This window comes from Camarhynchus parvulus, chromosome 23 (assembly GCF_901933205.1).
Source record: "Camarhynchus parvulus chromosome 23, STF_HiC, whole genome shotgun sequence".
NCBI lineage: Eukaryota > Metazoa > Chordata > Aves > Passeriformes > Thraupidae > Camarhynchus > Camarhynchus parvulus.
The window spans coordinates 3360882-3386233 of NC_044593.1; the positions used below are offsets into that span (position 1 = coordinate 3360882).

Below are 25352 nucleotides of genomic sequence, written 5' to 3' on the forward strand. Positions count from 1 at the left end.
AGAAAATGCCAACTCTTATCTCCAAGTTCTCAGTTATCAGGGAGATGTGGCCTGTGGGTCAGAACAGCTCTTGTGCAGCCATGGTCACTGTGGGAATCCTGCAGTGCCGGACCTCAGCCAGAGCCAACCTGCAGGCAGTGGCTGGTCATGGCAGAGCCCACCAACAGCATAAGCACCAAGATAAATATTTATTCAGGAAAAGAAGCTGCCTCTGTGCTTATTTTGCCAATCTGCGTTAGGTATTTACATAAACTAATCATGTGTGTGTTGCCTGAGAGACAGAAATAGTGTGTGTGTGTGTGTTTTACTGATTTAATTGTTACCCAGGTCTGGCACTGTCATCCCTCGGCATCTCTTGCCACTGCCAGCACTGGGGCTTCTGTCTTGGGCCTGTCTCTGCTCCCTACTCTCCTTGCTTGGCTGCTGTGCCCTGCTCCTGCTCCATTCTTGGGTTTCTGTGGTTGAGATGACTCCCAAGGCATTTAAAAGTCTCTTTTTCTCCCAGCCCCACGACCAAAGAAAAAGTTGAGATTCCTCGGTTCTGCTGTTCAAGGTTGTTTATTTTTCCTTGTCTATGATATTCTTTCTCTGACCTGCTAAGATCTGTCCAGCAGGTCAGTTTGTGGCCCAGTCCCTGCCCTTGGGGTGATGTCAGCTTTTTATACTAAGAACTACGTGTATTTTATTTACAATAATTTTCCAATACCTATCACCTATGTTAGACAGTCTGTCTCTACTCTAAACCAACCCAGAATTGTCACCATCACAGCAGAAGATGGAGGCCAAGAAGAAGAAAGACAAGACACACCCAGATTCCTCCATCTTGCTTCTTGAACCCCCATTCTAAATCCCCAAAATTCTACTTTTTCACCCTGTGACAAATTCAGTATCATTCTACTCAAACTCTTGTGGCTTCACACAAAGTTGGTAATTGTTTTCCATGGGCTAAAATCGAATGCACAGGTGTTTGTGACTCTGTGCCAAGGTCTCTGAACCCCTTGCCAGAGTCTTGAATCACCCAGGGCAGCCAGAGGAATGTCCTGGGTGCTGACACTCCCTGTCCCCAGGATGTGCTGGGCTCACACCTGCAGCTCCCTGCACCTTTCCCTGCAGCAGAGCAGCCCCATTGGGCTGTCCTGGGGCGTGGGGGATGAGGCACACCTGAGGCAGCTGGGCTCTGCTGCAGCTCATGGCTCAGAGAGGAGGGGCTGCTGCTGCTGGGGCAGGTGTGGGGTCTCTGTGGGAGCCCTGTGCCTGCCCAGGGGCAGGGAAGCACTCACAGGGGGCAGGGATGCTCAAGGAGGGCAGAGTCAGTGCTAAGTGACTCCAGCTCTTAACGGCTGTTCTTGCAATCTCAGTCCTAACCTAGACATCATTTTTGTCAATGGATTTATTCAATATCGGGGTGAGTTAAGATCAGATGTTGGCAGGAAAACCCTGAGCTGAAGGGGAGGAATGAGGGCCATGAGGTCTTGTTGGGGCTTTTGTAGTCTTCACTTCAAGGAAGAGCTCCAGAGCTGGAATTGCCATTAATTGTACCTGAGGGATGTGAAGGCTGGAGGATTCAGGTGAGAATGGCCCTGCTGTGAGAAACAAGCCCTGTCCTCTGGATTCCTGGCAGGTGAACCAGCCAGCAAGGGGCAGGGACACCTGCTGAGCACACAGAGAGCCTGGGGCTCCCCATACACAGATCCTTCACCTGGATCCCTGAGTACGACCCAGTCATGAATCCACCCAATAGTGATCTGAGCTCAAAATGAAAAGCTCTTCTGGTTTATTTCCATCCTGTCCCTAGCACTGAGGTCCTGCAGTGTCTAAACAAAAGGTGGAGGACACTTCATCCAATTAAATTGTTTGTTCCCTATCTTTGTCCCAGTGACATCCACATGAAGCCCCAGTTCATGACAAGTGAGATAAAACATCCACCAGTGCAGGAGCGTTAATGGGGAGCTGGCAGTGTGGTGCCATATGTATTTCTCCCAGAATTTACTGTCAGAAAATGCCCACTTATTTTGGAATTGTTAAATCAGCTGTCAGGAATAGTCCCTAAGGATGGATATTACAAGTCCTCCACAGCTGCCATTGGCAGGGATTTCCATCAGCAACCCCAGTATTTGCCACATCTCTTTTATTCCCACCTGAAGTTTCAGATTGAATGGCAATGTGATGTGCACTGTCGCAGCAGAAGACAAGTTTTATTTGTGAACAAGTTTGTGCAAAATGTCCAGAACAACTCATTCTGCTGGTTTTATGGGATTCTGCCCACAAACAATAGGGAAGATTTGCAGACATTGCTTTGCCAGACAACTGGAATTTATAAATCAGAACGGATGGGCCACGGTGCGCAGTGGAGCTTTGCTTGTATCAGTAATAATTTCTATGAATAAACATCAATAGCAGTTCACTGTTGCTGAAAGGAGGAGGTTTGGCAGTTGTCAGGCTCCCTGTTTGTTATGAATAAAGGGCTCAGGAGCTTCTCTGCATCGCCTGGGTTCCCCAGACCTCCCTGAATACCCGAGTTCAGCTCTCGTGGCCCTTCTGATCAAGGCTCCTCTGCGGGAATGGCCAGAGGGGTGACAATAAGCAGTGGGCTGAGGTTACTTCTCCAGGGAATGAACTGAACTCCTCAAAACAGGGACTTTTTGTGCTGAGGATGAGCAGCAGATGAAAGGCAGCAGGACAGGGCTGTTGTCTCTGCATCTGCTACTGGGGACCTGTCAGAGACAGGGTCGTGCTGTGGCTGCTCTGATTGCTGTTGCTTTTCCTGTTTATGCTTAAGGCCAGACTAGAAACACAGGGATTTTACAAAGGATCATAGCCTGAGGCATCCCTGCCCGTGGCCAGGCACGTCTGGATCAGAGGGAGAGGAGGGGGAGGATTCGTGACTGCAGCAAGCCCAGAGTGCTCACTGTGTAAACACCTCTCCCAGCACGTGATTCACCTTTGGGGTGCCACCTTCTGGGGATTCACCCCCTTTGGTGACAGCACCTTTGTCCCCCAGACACTGCTGTCATGCACCTACCCAGGCCACCCTCACCCTGCTCCTCTGATGCCATCTCCAGCCCAGGGAACAGGTGCCCCTGGCTTTGCCCATCTCCTCCTCTCCAAATTTCAGCCTCAGCTGAGTTGGCTGATCCCTGGTATGCAGAATCTGCTGTTTCCACAGCTCCCAGGCCCTCTGAGCAACAATAATCACCATTTTAGCCTCTCACCTCACGCCAGGAGAACCCCCTGCTCTGCCCAGGTCATTCAGGGAGCCCACACCAGCTCAGCCCACCTGTGTCACAGCAGCCCAGGGACAAGGCAATGGCTTTCTGCACTGAATTAATCCTGACCTGGGTATTTGGAACTCACAAAATCCTGCCTGCTTTATGCTCCCACCTGAATGATTCCAATTGGTTTATGAGAAGGAGACACAGAGGAAAGCCAGCTCAGATATCAAACTCTGGATGTGGGCAGCCCTGTTTTCATCACCACCACTCGATTTGAACGCCGTCTCTAACACTTTTCCTCCTGGGTGTGAAATAGGCTCGCTCTGGCCTGTTGCAGTGTCCATGGGTTGTGCCTTTCCCCACACCAGGGGAAGATGCTGCTGAGGAAGGGCCCATCTGGCTGCAATTTCACTTCTGAAGGCTTTACATAAACACTGCTATAAAAAGCAGTGGCATGCAGATAAAGGAGCTAATGGCTTCATGTGGGGCCTGGGCAGTGTCCCTGCAGGCACAAGCTCAGCCATGCAGGACAGAGCACAGAGCTGCATCTCAGAGTTAAGAACACAACTTGCAAGAAGAGGAGGTTTGGCCCTTTCCTGCTGCTGTGTGTTGATTTGCTTTTTAGATAGTTACCCTAGAAAGGCTACAATGCTGGTTTGACCAGGAATTTTGTGCTGTTTAATGAGATTGCTCCTCAAACCTCCTTCTTGTCTATCTCAGGTAGCTGACCACAGCTTTGGGAATGGCTGAAACCTCCTATGAGCCTTGTGGCGTCTTGCAGGACACTGGAAGTGACATGGTTTGGGCTGAATGACTGTCTGGGTTCTATTCTCTTGGGAGGGGTTTGTTCCTTGTGAGTTCTGCAGTGCAGTGACAGCTCCAGAGGCCAATCCCAGCCCTGAGAGAGCTCCAGAGGCTGCTCCCATCAGTGGGAGAGCTCCAGAGGCTGGTCCCAGCACTGAGAGAGCTCCAGAGGCTGCTGCCAGCACTGAGAGAGATCCAGAGCCCATTCCCAGCACTGACAGAGATCCAGAGGCTGCTCCCAGCACTGAGAGAGCTCCAGAGGCTGCTCCCAGCAGTGGGGCCAGGCAGAGGAGCCGTGTCCCAAGGGGCTCTGCCGAGGGGCACAGCTGCCACTCGGTGTCAGCTCTGATCTGTGTCACTCACATCACTCGGAGCAGCAGAGCTTCCGCTGGGACACTGCCACTCGTCTAACTCGGCAGGGCTGTTGTGTAAGAGGCTCTAAAATCTGTGGTTTGAGCTGCACGGAGTTTTCCAGAAGGAAAAGCACCAAGGCAGGTTTGCAGAGCTCCCCCATGAGATGGAGTCCTGCTCCCCAGGACTGACATTGCCTGCCCTTGCTGCTCTCCTGCTCCCTGGGCCAGGCCAGCCCACAGCTGCAGCGCTTGCCACAAACCGATTAAGCATCACTTTGTCCCTATAAAGGGACATAATCATTATCATCTGCATTTTACAGATGGAGGAAGCAGTGCACAGAAGCAACTTGTCCAATGTCATTTAGGGCAGAGAGAGCAGATCTGGAAGCCCAGCCCAGCTCCTGAGCCACTCATCAGTCCCAGCCAGTGTTTGACTCTCCACACACCACAGTGACTCACCCAGCAAACTCATTCTTCTCCTATGAATGGTAAGAGCATTACAGCTCTACAGGGGATTATTTTTGTGTCTTTGCTGCTTAGGCTGTGGATTCAGAATGTAGCCAGGACCTGGAGGTGGTCAGGGGCTGCCCCACTTGAGCAGGATGCTCAGGAGGAGAGTGCTCTGCACTGCCTGCACTGCTGCCTGTGCTGCAGAGAGCAGCGTTCTTTTTGTCCTTAGCTTTTCTTCCAGAGGCCTTCTCTGGGAATCAGATATTCATAAAAACACCAGCTTTCCTCACCTCCATAACTGGGCCCTCGGGATCACAGGACGTACTGGAGGCAAGATATCTAATTAGCAAACTGAGCAAGTTCTGGCCATGAGTGGCGGTTTCAGAGGTGGCGACGCTTTGGCGGCTGTGGGAGCAAAGCTGCTGCTCCAACAGGTTCCCTGGGGCTTAAAGGGCTCCTGGAAGTGGCCATGGAAGGAGAAGCACAGCTGCTGTGTAGCAGAGGGAGCTCTGTGTCCCAGGAGATTTTAGTAAATAAGTTGCTCTTATAGAAAATAAAAAATGAAACTGTCCAGGGCACACCTGCTCCCGCATTCTGGATGTCTCCTCTGGGCTGGGCTGTGTCTGGGACATGCCCAGGCTCCCCTGTGCTGCATTGGTGCTGTGCCCTTGGCTGTGTTTGTCCTCAGGGGTCAGAGCAGCTCATGATGTCAGCCCAGGACAGCCAGTGTGCCCCCAGCCCAGGGGAAGCCTCTGCCCTCTCCCCACACCCAGCCTGTGTCCCACTGTGGGACAGGCTGTGCCTGGAGCCACTGAGCACATTTCTGTGCTGGGAGAACGGCGCTTTTCAGGAATTTCAAATTAATACTTGGAAGAGCCAGACACAGGGATATTCTGGCAAGCAGTGTGACAAGGAGCCAAGCAGGGTCAGGAGCTTGCTGTGGGTATTCTGGGCCAGTGAGAAATCCACTGGTCCCACCCCAGAGAGGCAGCCCAGGGACGTTGGGAAGGATGAAAGTTTGACAAGAAAGTCTCACAGATATGTGTGCTTGGCAGAAAGATTTTTGAATGTAGAATCTGAAGAAGGAATAGAAATGAAAGCAAGTTTTGATATAGAAGAATAGAACTGCTGAGCCAGTCTTACTGGATAACCAAGGAGGCAAAGGGTGTGTTAGTTAGAAGAGGTTTTTATGACTTAGAGCAAAGGATAAAGCCACCTCAGACACGAAGATGTTTTTACCAAGCAGAAAGATAGCACAGGCAAACAAGTCAGCAGATGTTGCAAGTAAAAAAGGTCTCAGAATTTGCCACTGCAAGAAAACTGAAAAATATCTTCTAGCTTAAACTGTAATGTACTAACTTTTAGTGATTGGAGAACAGTAACATGAATATGGTAATTATAGTAGTTATGATAGGCTGTAGATAAAAGTTAAGGTATAGATTGGTTCTACTGTATTAAGATGCTCAGCAAAGAAAAGTATAGAATGCAGTGTAACCTAAACTCAGGGTCTCCAGGCCTGCCTGCAGCTGGAGCTGACAGCTGTAGGCACAGGCTCTGTCACCCAGACTTTTGTAACCGCTTGGATGTACTAAACTGCATTTTGGAGAGCAGCCTGGAGTCCCACATCTCTCATTTCGGCTCTTACAGTGGTGCCCAATGTGAGGCACCATTAGTAAGAGCCTGATTGAGGGATGTGGATCTCCAGGCCTGCCTGCAGCTGGAGCTGACAGCTGTAGGCACAGCTCTGTCACCCACGACCCTGGACTGCTGTAACATCTTGGATGTAATAAACTGCATTTTGAAGAGCAGTCCTCCATCTCTCATTCAGGCTCTTACAGTGGTGGGCACAGCCTGGCACAGCCAACCCTTGGGGCTCACTCACGTGGTCAATGAGCTCCTTGATCATGCCATTCCACTGGCCCTTCTCATCCTGTGCCCCGTATTTGCCGTCCTCCACCAGGCGGATCTCGTAGGAGAAGCCCAGGATGATGGCCAGCTCCTTCAGGAGGTCGATGCAGTAGCCCTCGGAGCGGTCATTCCCGAACAGTGCCGTGTCAGATTTACGGAACATCACAAAGGGCTCCTCCTGCACAGGGAAAGCAAAAAGTCCCAGTTCAGGGTCAGCTGGAGGCAAGGCCACCTCTGCAGGTCAGCCCGAGCTGCCAGGCACTGGCTCTCTCCAGGCAGGGCTGGCACTGTGACATGTTGGGAATAAATTAACTTTGCACGGCGCATCAGCTAATTAGCAACCTTGTTTACCCCACAAAATTTAATTTTGTCTCTTCTGAGCAGGCAACTGTTTTCCATTTGGTAGGATTTCAGGGAGAAAAATAACCATTTCATGCTCTGAAAATGAAGTGTTAGAAACAGCAAAAGAGGGGGAGGACAAACTCACCCCCGCGCCCTGCACACGGTACCTGCCATTCACCACAGGCTGCTGGGGGAAATTCAGGGTTTGGGAGCTGTGCATGGCTGGGGCCACCCCAAAACCTCCCCGCTGAGCTCACTCTGTGCTGGCACTGCCTGATGGACACTGCCCTGCTGCTGCCCAGGGAAACTTTGTGCTGTGTGCTGCTCTTATGGCTGCCTGGGAGAGCTGGGGCTGTGTGACCCATAGCAGAGCTCCAGCACAGGGGACAGGAGCTAAAGCACCTGTGGATCCCTCCCCTTGAGCAGAGGCTGGCAGGTGGAGTTGAAATGGACACAAAGAGAAGTCCAGCATCCTTTGGTGCCTCTCAGGCTTGGGCAGCCACCGAGGACGAGCAACACTGGGGAGCCTGAGGGAAAAACGTGTGGAGGACAGATGGAAATGGAAAAGGTGGTGGGCAGCAGGCAAGAACTGAAAGGCAAGAGGAGGGTGAGGTACCTCCAGCGAGTCCCTGGCTCAAACTGGGGGTGTCTGCAGGGCTCCTGTCCTTGCTGTGGGGTGGCCAGAGAGGGAGGATGAGGTAGGACTATGCTTTGTGCTAGAAAACACCCTCTGTGATTTTGCCCAGGCACGGGGGGGCTTGAAGAGATGGGAGGTCTGGAGCCCTCATTAGAGCCCTGTCACAGTGCCTGGTTTGGGGTGGGGTGCTCTGAGGAGGGGGCTCAGGTGGTGCTTGTCTCTGCCCACCTGCCAGCCCCCAGCTCTGCCCTGAGGCTCTGTGCTCCCACAGTGGGGCAGGGGGTGCTCCTTTGGCCCAGCAGCAGGGTCAGGAGGGGACGTGGCAGCACACGGAGCCCCATTTGCAGAGTTCTAAAGCCCAGCTGATCACATCACGCCCATGGAGTTTAGCTTGGCACGCGCAGCTCGGCTCAATCCTGCACTCCCCTGCCGCCTCCTCGGCTTTCTGCTCTGGAATTAGTGCTTTGTTTGTGAATCAGCTGAATCTATGGATCTCGATATAAATCCATGGCTCCAGAGCAGCCATAAAGCACTATTAATTTTGGGAAGCGCTGTAGGGATTACATACATATTTAACAGCCAAAGCACTGAACATTAGGACGCTGCTCGCTTCAGTAATGTATCTCCAGGTCTCAAACATTTCCTAGGGGGTAATTCTGAACTCTGTGAACCACTTATTCACGGACTATTTCACAATTTATTACTGAAAATAGCCAGACATCCAATTCACAAGCTCTCTCAGTTTGCTAATCGATTTCTCAGTGAAGGTGCCCTCAATTTCATAACTTCACAGTTCCCATATTGCTTGGGGAGAGCGGCACTGGCTGCTGGGGTAATATTTCTCTTCCAACAAGTCACTGCAATATGAGCAAAAGGGGAAAAAATAGCCTTTCATGCTTTTTCTTTTAAAGGCTCCTCCTATGGCTCTTCTCTCGTCATTTACAGCAGTGCAGAACTACAAAGTGGTGTTGCAAATGCAAATAACATCCAGGGCTCTATTTTATGTTTCAGACTCCAGCATACGCCGTGCAATCACTGCAGAACTCAGGTCTGAGCACATTCCCTCCTCCCCTGGGCACAGGGATCCAGGACAGCCCTGGTTCCAAGGTGGAAACCCCGTGGCACGCGTGCAGGCCCATGGAGCGGCACAATTAATGGGAACTGATATCACCCCGTGCCTTATGTAATTCCTATGTGCTCGCAGAGCTCAAGATGGAAATGTTGCCTGAAAAAAGCCTGTCAAAGGCAGATGGCTGACAGTCCCCTCCTGGCTCCATCATTTTGCATTATGCCATGGCCTTTGAGGTATGGTGGGTACCATGGCCTGGACCCAGACAATTCCACAGCCATGGAAACGTTTAATGGGAAAAAAATGTCATGTGGTGGATGGGAAGTTCGTTAGGAGGAGTGGCTGATTTGCAAGGAAAGCTGCTGCAGCATCTGTCTTTGGCTTATGTTCAGCTTCCACCCTGCTAACCCCTTGCTGAGGGATACAAGACCTTTGGTTCCAGCCCTTCTGCCCTAGACCAAGTGTGCCCTGTCTCTGTTCCCCTCTGGGCACCTTGGCCCCATTCCTTTTATGATACAAATCCATGCTATATCGAGTCCCATCCTTTTAAAAGGCACTGGGGTGCTGTGAGCTTTCAGAGCCATCGGGGATCCCTGGGATCTCCCTGGGGTTGTGGGGAAGGACAGTGACAGGCTGGCAGTCCCCTACCAGCACCGTGGTGACAATCAGAGATCTGTTGCTCAGCGAGTCCGTGACGTTGGGCCCTCGTCCTTTGGAGATTTCTGTGATGTTCAGACCATCTGAAGGGCTCCATGCTCCAACCTGAGAGGAAGCAAAGCAACAGAGTGAGCCCCCATCTCCAATTCCTCAATCCCTTCCTGCATTCCTTAATCCCTACCTTGAATTCCTCACTTGCTCCCAGCATCCCAGTGGCCTGGAAAAGGGAACTTCTTTTTTTTGTTGTTTACTTCCTTCTGCAGCAAACAACAGCAAAACTGGAATTACCACGAATTAACCCTTCAGCTGCAGGTCATTCCAGTGGCACATGTTCCACAGTCCCTGTGCTGCTGCAGTGGATGAAGACTGTGAGGGCTGGAATTTAGGGGCTGAATGAATGAACAATTTGCAAAGGCGCCGCGCAGAGCAACAATGAAACTACACTAAAGAGTCAAATCTGGGCAAGGATAAAGCACAACAAAAGAAAAATAACCACAAATCGGAGTCCATTTTCTTTCTTTTCCATTTCCCCAGCAATATGCTTTGGTGGGGAGGATTAAAAAGGGCTCGACCAGCTCTGCAGATGCCTGATAGGGCCCATTCCTGCTCTCTGTGCCATGGCAAATCAGCTGGAGGTTTCTAACACATCTCTAGGCAGGGCCCTGGCCCCCCTTTGGGAAATCCCTGCAATAGGGGGGTCTCAATCCTGGCTGCAAACCTGGAGGAGCGGGTGCCACAGGCACATCAGCTCTATTTCAGGTGCTCTGTTTTCTCAAGCTGTCAAATGTAATAAATTATTAGACTTCAATGAAGTCTATTGATCCAGAAATGGCAAAGCATGTCTGTGTTTAAGGAAGTCATCTGGGCGAGGCTAAGCCTGTTAACCTGATCTCCACGGTGCAGGGGAGGCTTTGGGACAAACTTTGAAGGCAGGAGTGGCTAAAGGACTGTGACAGAGAGATAAAATGTCAGGAAAGCTGCAGGAATGTGGGAGTGCTGCCAGCAAATGGAGCAGGGTGGCCACAGAGCCAGCCTGGCAGTGAGAGAAAAACAAACCCCACCTGGAAATGGGAACAGAACGATCCATCTGTAGGGTCAAACTGCAAGGTGGGACTCGGAGAGAAGCCAAAGGCAGGCTGCTCAATCCACCCGGGAGCCAGCAGCTTCCCATCTTTTATTTATGGCTGTTTTTAAGATTCTTCAGCCTCTTCAGCAGTCCAAGGGGAGAACTTGGTTTTACTGCATCCCCAAAAAGAGACTTTGTAATGAGCAATGCTGCCTGGCAAAAAAAAATTGTCATAAATTCTGGAAGAGTTTCCGTGAACTTTGTGAAAGGTTTTAAATATTTCAGGTAAAACCGAAGCGATCCCCCATCTCTGCCTTGGATCACACAACAGCTGCAATGTCAAAAATTATTATTATTGTGGATGGGAAAAAAGCAAGCCTGAGAGGCCCCAGTTTGCTGCACTGCAGCCCCAATCACTTCTGCCTTGCTACTTTTTCTGTAAGAAAATTAAATGCACGGCACTTAAGACTGAATTAATCAGTTTAAAATATTAAAAAAGGAAGAAAAAGGAAAAAGTGCTTTAAGAGAACTGTGTGAGTCAGATAGTCAAACGATATGTAATTAGGATTTGGTAATACTCCTGTAATCCCTGGAACATCCAGGAGGTATGAGGATCAGGGGGTTCAATCCTAAAGCTCAACAAACATAAGCTGTGATACATAAAGCACAATCCAGCTGGGATTTGTTTGTAGTTTGGTGTTTTGTTAGTTCAGATTAACTATTGACAGAATTCTGGCTTCAACAGAGATTTGACATCGATACTTTAAAACCCCTCTGGAGCTGACACGAAGCTTTCAGAAGAATAATGGTGGGAACTGTGAAATCTCTGAATTATTGGAGACAAAAGTTGATGGGGTGTGCAGGGGACACGTCGAGGCTTGGCAGCTTCCAGTGGGCTTGACGTGACAGAGAACTGCAATAACTCCAGCTGGTGCCAGCTCTGCTCAGCCCACCTGAGAGGTGTTGGTTTGACAGGTGATTCTGCGGCTGTGCTTAAACATTTGGATTCATGTGGTACAAAAGGCTGGAATGTTTTCTATTATCTGCTCAACACAGCTCTCCAGCAGCGCCTCGGTGCTGCTGGACTTCAAAAAGATGTGTTGTTATTTTTGGGTTAGGCTCTATAAACAAAATACTTTGTAAGGAAATAAGGCTACAAAGGTCAGCTGCTGCTCAGTTCTTGCAAGCACCAGCACCTTCCCCAGCTCTGTCCTGCCTCCTTTCTCAGCCAGCCAGACTGAAGGTCACTGGGTTGATTTGAAACGTTTCCTTTATTCCTTATTTGACCCCAAAATCGCCCCAGCAGGAGAGAGCTGTGGCGACCTTGAGCTGTGTTACCTGAGGCACCGAGCTGCTGCTGTGGTGGGGAAGTGTGGCTGCCATTCATTTCAAATCCCAGGAAAACCAAACAGTGAGGAAGGGTGATGTGGCACGGGAGCCTTCCCTCCAAACAGAGGATGGATCCACGGCTGCCTCCAGCCCTGGGGCTGCCTCCCTGTGCTGAGTGATTAATTCCCTGCACAAGTCCCCTGTGCTCTCAGGCCATGCACAGGTAATTGAAATCCCTCCCTGCTGCCAGCCAGGTGTCCTGTGGGTTCAGAACCTGTCCCCCTGCCCAGAGGGACAGAACCAACAGGCTCAGAACCTGTCCCCCTGCCCAGAGGGACAGAGCCAGCGCCGTGCCCGGCTGCCATGGGCACCTGGTACCTGTCTCAAAGCAGACTCTGCTCTAGAAAGGGCCTTGCTGCCCTGCCAAATTCCTCCTGTACAGGTGATAGACACCTGTAGCAGGACAGGGACACAGAGCTGCTCACAGAGTAGTCAGAATCATGGAATTTCCTGGAAATCACAGCTCCCTGTGCTCCGGCTGCTCGCTGCCCTGTTTGTCATCAGCTGATCTCACCTTGAAACCTGCATTCTAAGGGCTTTAAGGCTCTGTGTGTTGCCTTTTTATTTTAAGTTTGCTTTTTTTACGTACTTGAAGAGAAGGAAATCAAGTCCCCAAGCACACCTGGGATCAGATTTGCACATTAGCATGGTTTTACTGTGCCCAGAGGAGATCTGCACTAATTTGGAGGACCCAAGGCTGCAGTCTTCATGCTCTTGACCCTCATGACACCCCCAACCAGGCAGGCAAGGCCACCTTATCTTTTTTCCTTATTGTCCCTTAAATAATAAACCAAATACCCAGTGCATCGTCCTGCAAATTCCAGGCTGTAATAAACTGGGGCTGTTCCCAGCCTTGGGCAATTTCATAGTGGAAAATTACTCCAGATGATGATCTCCAGTGCTGAGGTCTCCTCAGAGAAGAACTGAGGGTTTGTGAGCCAGGCCAGCAAGAGGGAGTGGGACAGGCATCATTCCTGCCTGCTTAGGGCAGGGAGGGGTTAACGGATGCTCAGAAAGTTTCTTTTGCCTCCACTATCCCAGGAAAAGTGCCACAAGCACTTCTGCAATCTGTAATCCCACGCACTGGCTTCAGGGCGAGTGAGTCATGGTTGAGCGTGGAAAAGGATCTGAGAAATCCCACAAAGTGAATATCCTTTTATATAAACCCCAGAAACCTGGAATCAATACAGCACCAACCATCTCTCTGTTGCTGAGCACCAGCGTTATCCTCAGCCACATGCAGATAAAACAAACCCTGCCTACCTTTTCAAGGCCGTCTTCTTTGAGACTGATGATATCCAAATCAAAATCTGTCCGTAAACCACTGGTTTTATTAAAGACAATGCGTCCCGTTAATCCTTCCCATTGGGCCTGTGGAAGGGAGAAAAAGTAGCAGGGCTGTTACTCAGTATCATAAATAATCTTTTGCCCTCCACTGTATGTTCTTTTAATTAGTCCTTATGCTGGTTCTTTCTCCCTAAAGAGCCTGATTAATTAATAATCCCTCTGCTGCTGCTCAGACTGCAGACGGAGCTGGAGATTTCCTTCCCTCTCTTGCAGTCCTTGCTACAATTTCTGTTTGCACCTTTTGTGCTCACCAGCTGTTGCAGGACGTGATGACTCAGTAGAAAACGACTTGCATTTATCACAGCATCCTTGTGAGCTGCGTTCATCCTTGTAGTGCTGATAAACACCGGCTCTGGGGCAGCTCCAGCCACGAGAAATCCCTTTGTGCACCAAATTGCTGCTGCTTCCAAGGTGTGTGGAAGCTTAAATGATGGGGATGCTTCCCTCTGTCCTTCCAGAGGGAGAGGGGAGCACAAGAGGCCAAGAATGTGTTCATGTAAGCGAGGTCTGAGGTTTGGAAACAGGCACAGGAGTCTGGGGGCATGTGCTGCTCGTGCCCTGCTTCAGTTTTTGGCAGCATAAGGATGGGAAGATGCTCAGTGGGACTGGGGACATCCCATTCCCAGAGATTTTTCAGTTCTTGGCTGACTGAGGTCCTGAACAGCCTGGTCTGACTGGGACCAGGAGAAGGAGCTTGAGGCAAAGATGCCTCAATTCAATTCCACAAAAAAACCCTGTAATTCGATTTCATTCCCACTGTTCACTTTGCAGCACCCCTGGAATGAGTCTCTCTGATTTAGGAGGTGATAGAACCCCCAGTGCCAGGTGCTGTGTGCCAGCAGAGCAGGAGCTGGGGGACAGTGAAGGCGTCCAATGCCTGGGGACAGTGCTGGATGTGCTGTGGCATTGTCCTGAGGAGGATGCTCCTGCAGGAATGCCAGGCTGCTGCTCAGCATCACATCCCAGCAGTGGGGAGCTGAGCCTGGGGATCTCTCCCCTGAGCAGCCCTGTGCAGGCTGCTCACTGAGAAATGTGTTTATTTTATGGGTGGGGGAGCTTGAGATATTCCAGTGTGATCAAGGTGGCATAATGTATTCTCAGGGGGAGTAACTGGCGTTTCTCCCAGTAAACACGCTCCTCTGGCTCTCCCTCATTAATTCCTGAGGAGCAGTGACAGCCTGCTCCCAGCCTTGCCACCCTGGAGTCCTGGGGGGGGCTGGTGTTTGCTCATTTGGGCGTGCAGGTGGTTTGCCTGTGGGATGTGCAGCCCTCGGAGCCCCCCGGGAGCCGGGGAAAACACGGAATGTTTGACGAGCCCAGCTGGAGCAGACACAGCTGTGTGCTGAGCCCTGCAGCTCCCACAGGGCTGGTGCCTTTTTGGGCTACCTAAAAACAAAGGCCAGACAACATTAAGGCAATAAAAAGCAGTTCTATTTGTGGAAGGGCCTTCAGGTACATTTTGGGCAGAGGAAAGGGCTACACCCAAAAAATGGATGATGATAGATTTTCACACTTTTATACATTTGGGCCATTTGCATATTGGGGTTTCATCTTCCAGTTACAGCTTCAGGTAATGAAGTCCTTTACCCCAAGTTTGCTCCCCCCCAACTCACTTTTGTTTCTGTTTCTCAGGGCCTGAGGCAGTGAGGTGTTCCTGATTGCCAGGCCTGGAGAAGAATTGTTGTGTCTGCCCAAAATGGGAAATATGTCACAGACATAACCTTATGAAAAATCCTTTCATTAGGATCTTTTCTCCTGAGAAGCTCAGAAGCTTCAGCTTCTCCCTGTTTTGCTGCTTTGGAATATGATTTGGATAATCGTTTACCCAGCATGTGAAATTGTTTTTACTTGATGACCAATACCAGCCACCTGTGTCGAGGCTGTGAGCAGTCACAATATTATCATTCCTTTCCTTTCCTTGCTAGCCTTCTGATGAAATCCTTTCTTCTATTCTTTTAGTAGGTTTTAATATAACATTTCCTTTTAATATAATATATGTAATAAAATAATAAATCAGCCTTCTGAAACATGGAGTCAAGATTCTCATCTCTTCCCTGGTCCTGGGACCACCACAGCAGCTCACACTGCATATGGAGTTTGGAGCTCTACACTAGAGAACAGCAGGATTACAAATAGATGAAAAAAAGATATAAAATAGATAAAAAAGCTAAAATGCTAAGGCATCAGTGGGAGCACCGAGGGGCTGCACAGCTCCCGGTCCAGGGAGTTTTCTAACGCTGGACCTACCACCCTTTACTACCTACCCCTGGGAACCTGCTCCTCAGGGGGAATAATGTTTCTAGCCGAACAAAAACCACGTTTTTACCTCTTTTATGAAGTTCATGAAGCGGCCGCCGAACCTCCAGGCCTTGTGGCGGTGGCACTGCAGGGAGTTGACGGTCATCTGCGGCGCGCGCTGGTAGCACACGGACACCACGTGCACCGCGTCGTACAGCAGGGCAGCGTCTGTCTAAAGGGAAGGGGGACAGCGTCGGTGGCTCGCAGCGTGAAAAATGCCTATTTTAGGATTGGCTTTTTGCAAATATTCAAATGAATATTGTATGCGTTGTGTTGGAAAGTGAGGCTGTATTAATTCTCGTAAGTAGCATGTTAAATGTAGTATTAGGTTATAACAAAATGTTAAAATAGAAACTGTGCTATGTAAGATACTTCTTTTTCTAAAGAAAGGACTGGTAGCAAGATAGCAGCCACAGGACACCTAAATCTTTCAGAGAAAAAGAATTTATTGCCCCATTATCAGAAGAAATTAACTTCCCGACTCGCTCGGGCAGGACAACGCTGTCAGGATTCAGAGGAAGAAGCTGATGATGACCAGACAGAATCCTGTGTTTGAATGGAATTTATGCATCATGTATGAGATGTATGAATGTGCAACAGGCTGTTGTTTTTAAGGGTTAATGTCTCTTAATGTGGGTCCTTTTTCGGGCTTATGCTGCCCAGAAAAAGGTACCTGGACTGTCCGTAACTCTTTGTTTCTATTGTCTCATATTGTCCTAATCCAAATTGTCCAATTTATTATTACTCCAATTATATTACTATTTTTATAACCATTTTATTACTATTAAACTTTTAAAATTCTAAAAACAAGTGACTGGTGTTTTTCACAGTAGGAAAAGGTGGAACACGCTCTGAGTTACCCCCGCCAGCCCCAGGGTTTCTCTGCCTGTGTTCCCTGGTGGTTCCTTGGTTGTTTAGATCAAAAGCTTGGGGTTTTGTCTAAAATCAGGGATTCTGGAAGTGCCGTTTGTCTGTTCGGGTTGTTTCTTGCACATTTCCTGCTGTGGTGTCAAAGAGGGAGGCAACGGCTTCTAAATGTGGAAGGTAGTAACAGAGTTTTCTTATTGAGTCTGTTTTGTCTGAGTGTAAAAAAAAATATATATGAGAACATATTTTCTACACTATTTTATACATGGGAAAATAAGAAACAGAGATGTTTGTGGGAACACAGTTTTCCAAAAAGCTGTCACCAAAATCAGGACCTCATGGCTTTGTAACATATTCTAGCATTTCTGTGATCTGAACTAGGGAGAACTTTTTCCCCCCGTATAATGCGATGATTTTAGATTCAATTTGAGATGCCCCATCTTACATCCAAACACTGATCAAGAGAATTGGATTTATTTTTCACTCTGATGTGGTAAGACCTCCTAGTGAAAATACATTATTTGCTGGCTTCACGGAGCCACGAAACAGATGTGAGTGTAGCAGCAGCGTAATAAACCACAATAAAACAAAATAATACAGCAAATAACTGAGCAAACATCTCACAGGACGTAGCCATGGAGAAAATCCTCCAGCCTTGGCAGCCATCCCTGTGACCTTCCCTTCCCTCAGCAACCAAGCATGAAGAGCAGGAGCCCCACCTGCATCTGTGGGCGGGTATGGACCACAGCAGGGACAGGTTTGGGAATTTGGGGCTGGAGGAAAGGGGGGCAAGGATATGTCCATGCAATTTCATGGTGAATTACAGACTGTAATGCCCAGCTGAGTCCAGGGCCCCAGTGGATAGACGCCTGGCAAAGAGGAATCAAATGCAGGATCCCTCTGAGAGAGCAAAGAGGGGATGGGGACCGAGTTGTGCTGCAGGCACAGGGGGGCTCAGCCTGGGGAGAGGCAGGAGCCTGCAGGAGAGTGGGGGTCTCTCCCCTAACAACAAACACAGCAGCAGGGATCTGAGGAGCCACTTCAAGGTGAAAGTCTGGGAGGCTTCTTTGCCACTTTGGCTCTGGCAGATCTAAAGGGAAGGGAAGGAGGGAGGCAGTCAGCAGTTCTGGGGGTCAGAGACAGCCTGGCAGGGAAGACAGATGGGCGAGCAGGTGCTGTACCTTCCCAGCAGTAACTCAGCAGAGCAGAGCTGCCATCAGGCCCTAAAAGGAGTCATCAAAGCTGCAGCTCAGCCCATCTCTGCCCATTGCTTTGGCTCTTTCCCCCATCTCAATCTCTGCAAAGTGCCCGGCCTAGCCCGGCCATGTGCTGTGCTCCCAGCCCTGGGAGCTGGCATCCCTCTGCTCTCGGGGCTGAGAGAAAAGCCAAAGGGGGTTTGAGGGCTCAAAGCTGGAGCCCTCTGGGACACGTCCTGGCCACCTGCCTTGTCTGGTGACAATCTGTTGGCAGCTGGCCCCACAGCAATGGGGTGTGGGCTTCACCCCAGACTTTGAGGAACTGTTGTTAAAGAATGCAAGAAAACACGTCAGGGCAGATACCTGGGATGAGTTGTTACTTGTACAAGAACCAATAAAAGTAACATTTAGGCCTCAATGACTGTTCCTGCCTTCCCTGCCCTGCTCCCCAGACCGCTGTGCCCTGTTTGAACTGCCCGTACCATCATCACACCATCCAGGAGCCCCAGCTCGGCCTTGGGCGCCGACTGCAGCCTCTCCATGGACCACTTCTCAATGATGGAGGACACGTGGGGGTTCTCCACGTTGAGGATCCGGAAGCCGGTCAGGTTCACCCCAGAGTAGCGATATGGTTCTAGGTCTAATGCATAAAGATCCTTAAAAGAGAGAAACCGGGTTAAACATTTTGCTTAGCTTTGCTTTGTTTGAGTTTTCTGCGTCGGTCGGTTGGTGCGTCTGTGTTTGGAGCGAGACAGCAGAGCCCACAGGAGGTGGGACGGAGCACAGTGTCGCAGACATCTTTTATGAAAAATCCTTTCCTTAGGATTTTTCCTCCTGAGAAGCTGAGAGGCCTTAGGAACAAAATGTAAACAATGATTATCTGCTGCTGTGGAATGCAACAGGTGCATCTGTGATTGGCCAATGTGGGATGTTTCTAATTAATGGCCAATCACAGTCCAGCTGGCTTGGACAGAGAGTCCGAGACAGAGCCTTTGTTTTTATTCTTTCTTTTTCTTTTCTTAGCCAGCCTTCTGATGAAATCCTTTCTTCTATTCTTTTAGTATGGTTTTAATATAATATATATGATAAAATAATAAATGAAGACTTCTGAAACATGGAGTCAGATCCTCGTCTCTTCCCTCATCCTGTGAACACGGTCACAGCACAGATCCCTCAGGAATTCAGAGGATTCTCAGAGGATTGTGCTGCCTGCTGCTGTCAGTGGCCGCTTGCAGAGCCCTGGGGGTGTTGGTGCAATTTGGGTGCCGTGTGTGCAGGTTCCCCCACACGCAGCAGAAGGGAACTCCTACCAAACAGCCAAAGAACCTGCTCTCAGCATGAAAGAGAGTGGATTGAGGGGAGAAAAACTGCCTGTGACCCTGAAAAAAGAGACTTGTGACCCAGAGTTTCTGTGTCTGGAGCTCCCATGGGCCTCTCCACAGAGGATCTGCTGGCAGTGCCGAGGCCCACAGGGTGCTGTGGATGACAGAGTCACTCTGAATGCAAAACACCAATTTGCAGACTATCAAAGAGGAACTAAGACGCATTTCTTGACATTCTGGCCAGCCTACACAGTCTGCAGATGAATGAGGGTGCCCTTTATAGGATGTGAAAAGCAGAGCCAGGCAGTGCTCAGCTCTGCTGGCTGCCAGCATGGCTTGGCAAGGGGCACTGGGGCTACTGGGAGGCACTGGGGGTGCACTGCTGTGGGGCAGCTCTTGGCTCTGAATATCACTGAATATCAGCTTCAGTGCTCAGGAAGGAGTTTGGGGTTAGACAGCAGGTCAGGAGCATGTGGCAGCTGATCTGCTCCCCAAAGCCAGCTCACCCAAGAGGGGAGTGATGGGAGTGTGGTGAGATGGCAGTCAGGGGTGAACCGTTTGTTGGATGGGATATATTTCACCAGCGTTTATCCTGAACAACCTCTGCAAGGGTTTCCTGGCAGTTTAAATGTGGGGAGGCGGAAAGGCAACACCACCAGTCTGCAACGGAGCGTGGGGGTGAATATGTGACATTCCCTGCTCTCACAAGGGCTTCTCAAAAATGAGCTTCAGTATGGGAGGAGATGCTGGGGCTGTGCTGTGCTGTGTGCTGGGGCTGTGATGTACTGTGTGCTGGGGCTGTTCTGTGCTGTGTGCTGGGGCTGTGATGTACTGTGTGCTGGGGCTGTTCTGTGCCGTTTTGTGCTCTGTCCTGGGGCTGTGCTAGGGCTGTTCTGTGCTGGGGCTGCTCTGTGCTGTGTGCTCTGTGCTGGGGCTGCTCTGTGCTGTGTGCTGGGGCTGCTCTGTGCTCTGTGCTGGGGCTATTCTGTGCTGTGTGATGAGGCTATTCTGTGCTCTGTGCTCTCTGCTGGGGCTTTTCTGCTCTGTGCTGGGGCTGTGCTGGTGGCACACAGCCACCCTGTGAGGCCACCCATCTGCAGCACCCATCTGCCCACAGGGGGCTGGCAAAATCCCTCATGTGCTGCCCCAAGCAAAGCAGGACAGCAGCAGCACTTGCCAGCAACTCAGACATCATTCTCTGTGGGGGAGTGAGGGTTCTTATGGCTGTTTTGCTTTAATAAGCTTTGGGGGTTTGATCTTTTCTGTAAGCCTGGCCCCAGCCTCTGCAGCCCCAGGGCTCACTGCTGATGGATGCAGTGCTCAAACCTGCAGGTGCAGCAGGGACCAAATCATTAATCACCCTACAATGGCAGTAGGGACTTGGGTTTTTGGGCTGTTTTTTAACCCTGAAAAATTGCAAGTGCAAACCTGCACGTTCTGTTAAAGGGCACTGTGAAGAACAGGCCACAATGTTGACTTTTAAATGACTTAAGGGAGCTAAGGGCAAATACAGTGGTTTGACCTCAGACAAGTGCTCGTGTCTCTGGCTGGGAGGGGGACAGCAGTTCTGTGCCTGACCTGCTGGAATGGGTCTGTTTTTTCAAGATTCATTTTTAATCACACACTTCAGTTTGTATTCCAGAAATTGTTGTGAGGAAATAATTTTTGGTTGCAAAGTCTGATGATTTCCCCCTCAAACCATCACCCCTGGCCACCTCTCAGATCCCACTGCTATTTTGGGTGCTGTCCCTGCCCTGCTGCTCCCCACTGACCCTTTCTTTCACCAAGTTCCTATAGAAACCAACCTCCCATCAGATCCCTCTTTGGTTCCAGTTTAAATCTCAGCTGCAGCCTGATCTATCACCTCCTGAAATCCAAGGATTATTCAGAATACCAGCTGAGTGTCAGGACGTGGGGAGGTATGGATGGGAATCATCAGATCAGTTTCTTCTGGATTTTCTGCTCCTGCACAGCCACAAATTGAAACATCTGGTTCTATTTTCCACCTCATCTGCATTCCCTTTCACTCATTATTTTCTGTACTGAAGATTAATTCTCCCTTACACAATTTTGCTCTCAGCGCTCCTGTGATGCTCTCTCCCCCTTCCCCAGTTTGCCCAGTTTGGGCTCTTTGGTGGTGGCAGCAGTGCTGGGGACTGATCCTCAGTGATGCCACGTTCTCAGAGGGAGGCTGGAAAAGTGGTCCAGAAAGGGCATCCCATGGGTGAGGTGTCCCCACAGCTCTGCCCTGGGACCTGGCAGGGCTTGGCTGTGGCTGCAGAGCCCCATTTTACACACTGCTGAGCCTTTGTTTATTTTTCTCACTGCAATTTTGCATTATCTCACTTCATAAATGTCAAAGGATTAGCAGACTCAAATATTGAACAAAACAGGAAAAAGTGTTAAGGTATAACTGAGTCTATGTGTAGGAATGTCAGAGTACAAGAGTTTCACCAGGGCTTTGAAAAGTGTTGATAAAGGGATAGTTCCATCTCCAGAAAAAGGCTTTATTTTCTACCCAAAAAATGAGAAAAAACGAAATTTCAAAAATACTTTCTGTAATACTGGCTTAAAACATGGAGTATTAAAAGAATTCTTCCTGAAAGAAGAGGGACAGAGAACTGCAAGGTGACTGATGATACCAAACACAATTTGTTTTTAAAAAAAGCTTACTTTTTGCTTCCCATTAAGATTTTAATACCTGGTTTCCCATGTGTTGAATGCAAAAGGAAAGACCTTTCTACTTCCCCAAAATGTCACATTTGGACCAGCATTTTCCATGTGTTCTGAGACTAAACCTGTAATGCAGCTTTTGTATCTGCATAGCTCATCCAAAGTCCCCACAACGGTGGAGATGTGTTCCCTGCAGGGCTTTGGATGTAAAATCTGCATGTGACAGGGACCAGTGCTCATCAGAGATCCTCCTCCTCCTCCTCCTGGGGTGGAAAAGGCTGATGGGGCTCTTCTTGCTGGAGTCAGTGAACTGTAGTCGTGCTGCCTAGCAAAATGTTGAAGCATTTCATGCCAAGTGTTGATACACTGTGCTCAGTATTGACTGGGGACCTTTTAGAAACATTCAGTATAACATAATAGACTAATTCATTAGCACCCCATGGGTCTCGTACTGGGGAAGCTGAAGCACAGGCATTGCAAGCTAGGAAAACATTGCCTTAAGGAATGACAGATTAAAATATCTTTCCCATGATATAACTGTTATTTCAGGAAAGTGGCATTAATTGTGATTGCTTATCTATTAATTTATTATAATTCCTCTTTTCCCACCTCCAGGCTGTACCTACACATGAAATGTACTCCAGGCTCAGCTGGGGCTGATTAATAGGAGGTTATCTGGGAAATGCTTAAAGCTGCCTGGAATAGATAATGGCAGCAGGGGTAATTAAAATGTCTTTTGCATTTGAAAAATAAATTTTGTAGTTTTTAAGGGTTAGTTTCGTCTGTTTCTTTCCTAAAGGCAAAAAGATAAATTGGATTTTCAAAATCACACAAAATTCAACAGTAGACTAGACAATAGCATCTTAAATGGAGACAAAAGTGACCCTGCCAGGAAAGCCAAATGCCTCCCAGAGTCAGAGAGGACTGGCCCATGTTTAACAGAGGGGAGTTAAAGTCAGGCTGAGCTCCCCTCCTGCAAAATAAACCTGCAGGGCTGAAGCTTGGGCCACAGCAGGGCTGCTCCTGGCTCCAGAGGGGTCCTGGGTGCTCATCCCCAGCTCCTGCTCAATCAGGGTCCCACCAAATCCTGGGTGGGACCTGCAGCCTTGCAGGTGGGAATTCCCAAAATTCCTGGAATACCCAGAATTAATTCCCAAAAATTCCCAGCATTCCTGAAATACAGTCCCAAAATTCCTGAAATTAATACCCCAAAATTCCCCAAATTCCTCATCCAAGAGAGGGGAGCCATCCTGCAGGAAAAGGGGGCACTGACAGCTCTCAGGCAATGCTGCAGAGCAGAGTTAGAGCCTGGGGGTCTGACCCTGACCTGCAGCCAGCTCCAGCTCCAGCCCTGCCCTCTCCTCCTGGCAGGGTCCCAGGTCTCTCCTTTCCTTGCATTTCCCTCCCTATGGCAGTGCAGGGGACACAGGATCAAACACCCATCCCACCCTCCCTCTCCAGCTGCCCCCCACATTCCACCCCCATCAGTGTGCACAGGTTGTTTTCTGTGTTTCTTCACATCCCATTCCCCCATCAGTGTGCACAGGTTGTTTTCTGTGCTCACATCCCACCCCCATCAGTGTGCACAGGTTGTTTTCTGTGTTTCCTCACATCCCATTCCCCCATCAGTGTGCACAGTGTGTTTCCTCACCCCCATCAGTGTGCACAGGTTGTTTTCTGTGTTTCCTCACATCCCATTCCCCCATCAGTGTGCACAGTGTGTTTTCTGTGCTCACATCCCACCCCCCATCAGTGTGTACAAGGTGTGTGCACAGCCAGATACTTTACCAGAGTGGTGAAGATGAAGTGGTAATATTCTGTCATCATCCCCATTGCCATAGCCTTAAGGAGAGGAGGGAAAAGGGATTAGTAAAGGGGTACAAGAACATAACAGCAACCATGCAACATAAAACTCAGAGCTTGTAGGTAAATGTGGCAGGAGAGACCCAGAAACAGCAGGTTTGGGTTCAGGATTGAGGCCGTGGAGCAGTGAAGAAACTGGAAACAGCAGGTTTGGGTTCAGGATTGAGGCCGTGGAGCAGTGAAGAAACTGGAACATCAAGTTTGGATTCAGGACTGAGGCCATGGAGCAGTTAAGCCAGACTCATCAGCAACAGGCACATGCTCAAGAGCTGAGCTGAGCAGAGCTGTGGTCCTCAAACCATTGTGAAACCGTGGCAAAGCCTCAGTGTGCAGCTGCCATGAGGGCTGGTGGCATTTCTGGGTGACACTGGATGTCCCTGGCTGTGCCAGGGTGTAGGAACATGCCCTCTGTTGATGGAGTGACAAAACTATGCTTCATCCCCTTAAAAAGGAAAAAACCCAGAAGTTTCTCTCCTCAATTAAGTGAAAAGACATCTCATAGGACCTAGAGGACTTCACCTCAAACTTAAGGATAGTTAATTGGACAGGAGCCTGAAAGTCCCACCTGAGCAATTTACTAAAAAAGAAGAGAACAAAGAAACTAATTGCTTTTGTGAGGTGTTTTACCAGGAGCAAGAACCTCTTGCACCTGGCTCAGTTTTTCTCTGTAAAGAGTTTTGTTTTATTAAAACCTTTTTGTTTCCAACACTACCACAGAAGCCATCCTGCTGATTTTATGCCTCCTAAGGTAGCTGAGCTATCTGGGGTGTGATATAGATCTCCAAGAGCTTATGAGACCTGGCTCGAGGAGACCCATATTTCACCAGGGCACGGTGGCACTTCACTCATGGGTGCAGGATCCTCCAGGGCCACAGGCTCTGTTGGCACAGCTGGGAAAGGGGGTCACCTTTCCTTCTCCAACACCAAACATGAGCAATCTCCCAGAAACCTGTGCAGATTGACCATAAATAAATAGCCTGTTCTGTAGTCACACATCCATGTAGTGGCTAAGAAGCCATCTGAAAGGGTTTTGATTTTTGATAGGAGAAATTCTGGGGCTCTGCATCCCCACCTTCAGTCCCATCTTTGCAGTGAGTTCATGGAGATCCTGCCTCTGTCCCTCCTTCCTGAGCACAGCAGTCAGATCCTGACTTTGGGCCTGGTTTAGAAGTGGGTCTGTCACAGTCATATTTTCTGAAAAATCCCTTCACCCAGGATTTTTCTCTTGGGCTGAGAGGCCTCAGAGAAAAAGAAAACAATAAATATCTGATTTGCTTCTGCTGTGTTTTGCTGCTTTGGAATGTGGTTGGAGATTGTTCATCCAACAGGTGATTGTTTCATTGGATTCATGTGAATTGTTTTGACTTAATGACCAATAATGGTCAGGCTATGTCAGGGCTCTGGAAAGAGTCATGAGTTTTTCATTATTATCTTTTTAGCCTTCTGTAAGTATCTTTTCTGTGCTCTTTAGTATAGTTTAGTTTAGTATTCTTCAGTATAGTATTCTTTACTATAATATAGTATCATAAAATAATAAATTAGCCTTCAATAAATAATAAATTAGCCTTCTGAGAACATGGAGTCAGATTCATCATTCCTTCCTTCATTGGGGCACCCCACAAATACAATATGGGTCAGTGAAGGTGCAGGCACAATGATGGGGAGTGGGAATATCCCCAATCCCTCAGCTTTTGGGGATCAGGATCCTGAGGGCCCTTGGCCAGCACATCTTGAGATTCCCTGCCAGCCCTACACGCAGGATGGATCCTGCAGATTGCTGGGATTTGCATAAGTGAGCACTGGAGACAACAGCGTGTCCTGGAAGCTCTTTCAGAGGACAACCATGGGCTGAAGGGGTCTTGGCTGGGTGACCATGTCCAGACCCTTCACAACAGGGGG

General features: G+C 49.2%; 1 protein-coding gene across 2 annotated transcripts in view; it reads right to left on the reverse strand.

The window, feature by feature from the left end:
- GRIK3 (glutamate ionotropic receptor kainate type subunit 3) overlaps positions 1–25352 on the reverse strand; it is a 124580-nt gene that overhangs the window by 23816 nt on the left and 75412 nt on the right. For both annotated transcript variants that reach the window (XM_030964669.1, XM_030964670.1), the window contains exons 5-10: positions 23379–23432; positions 18078–18251; positions 15561–15704; positions 13151–13258; positions 9424–9537; positions 6702–6905 (exon numbers count right to left, since the gene is read on the reverse strand). In XM_030964669.1, the coding sequence (XP_030820529.1) occupies positions 6702–6905; positions 9424–9537; positions 13151–13258; positions 15561–15704; positions 18078–18251; positions 23379–23432 (798 nt within the window). The remainder of the gene's footprint in view (positions 1–6701; positions 6906–9423; positions 9538–13150; positions 13259–15560; positions 15705–18077; positions 18252–23378; positions 23433–25352) is intronic.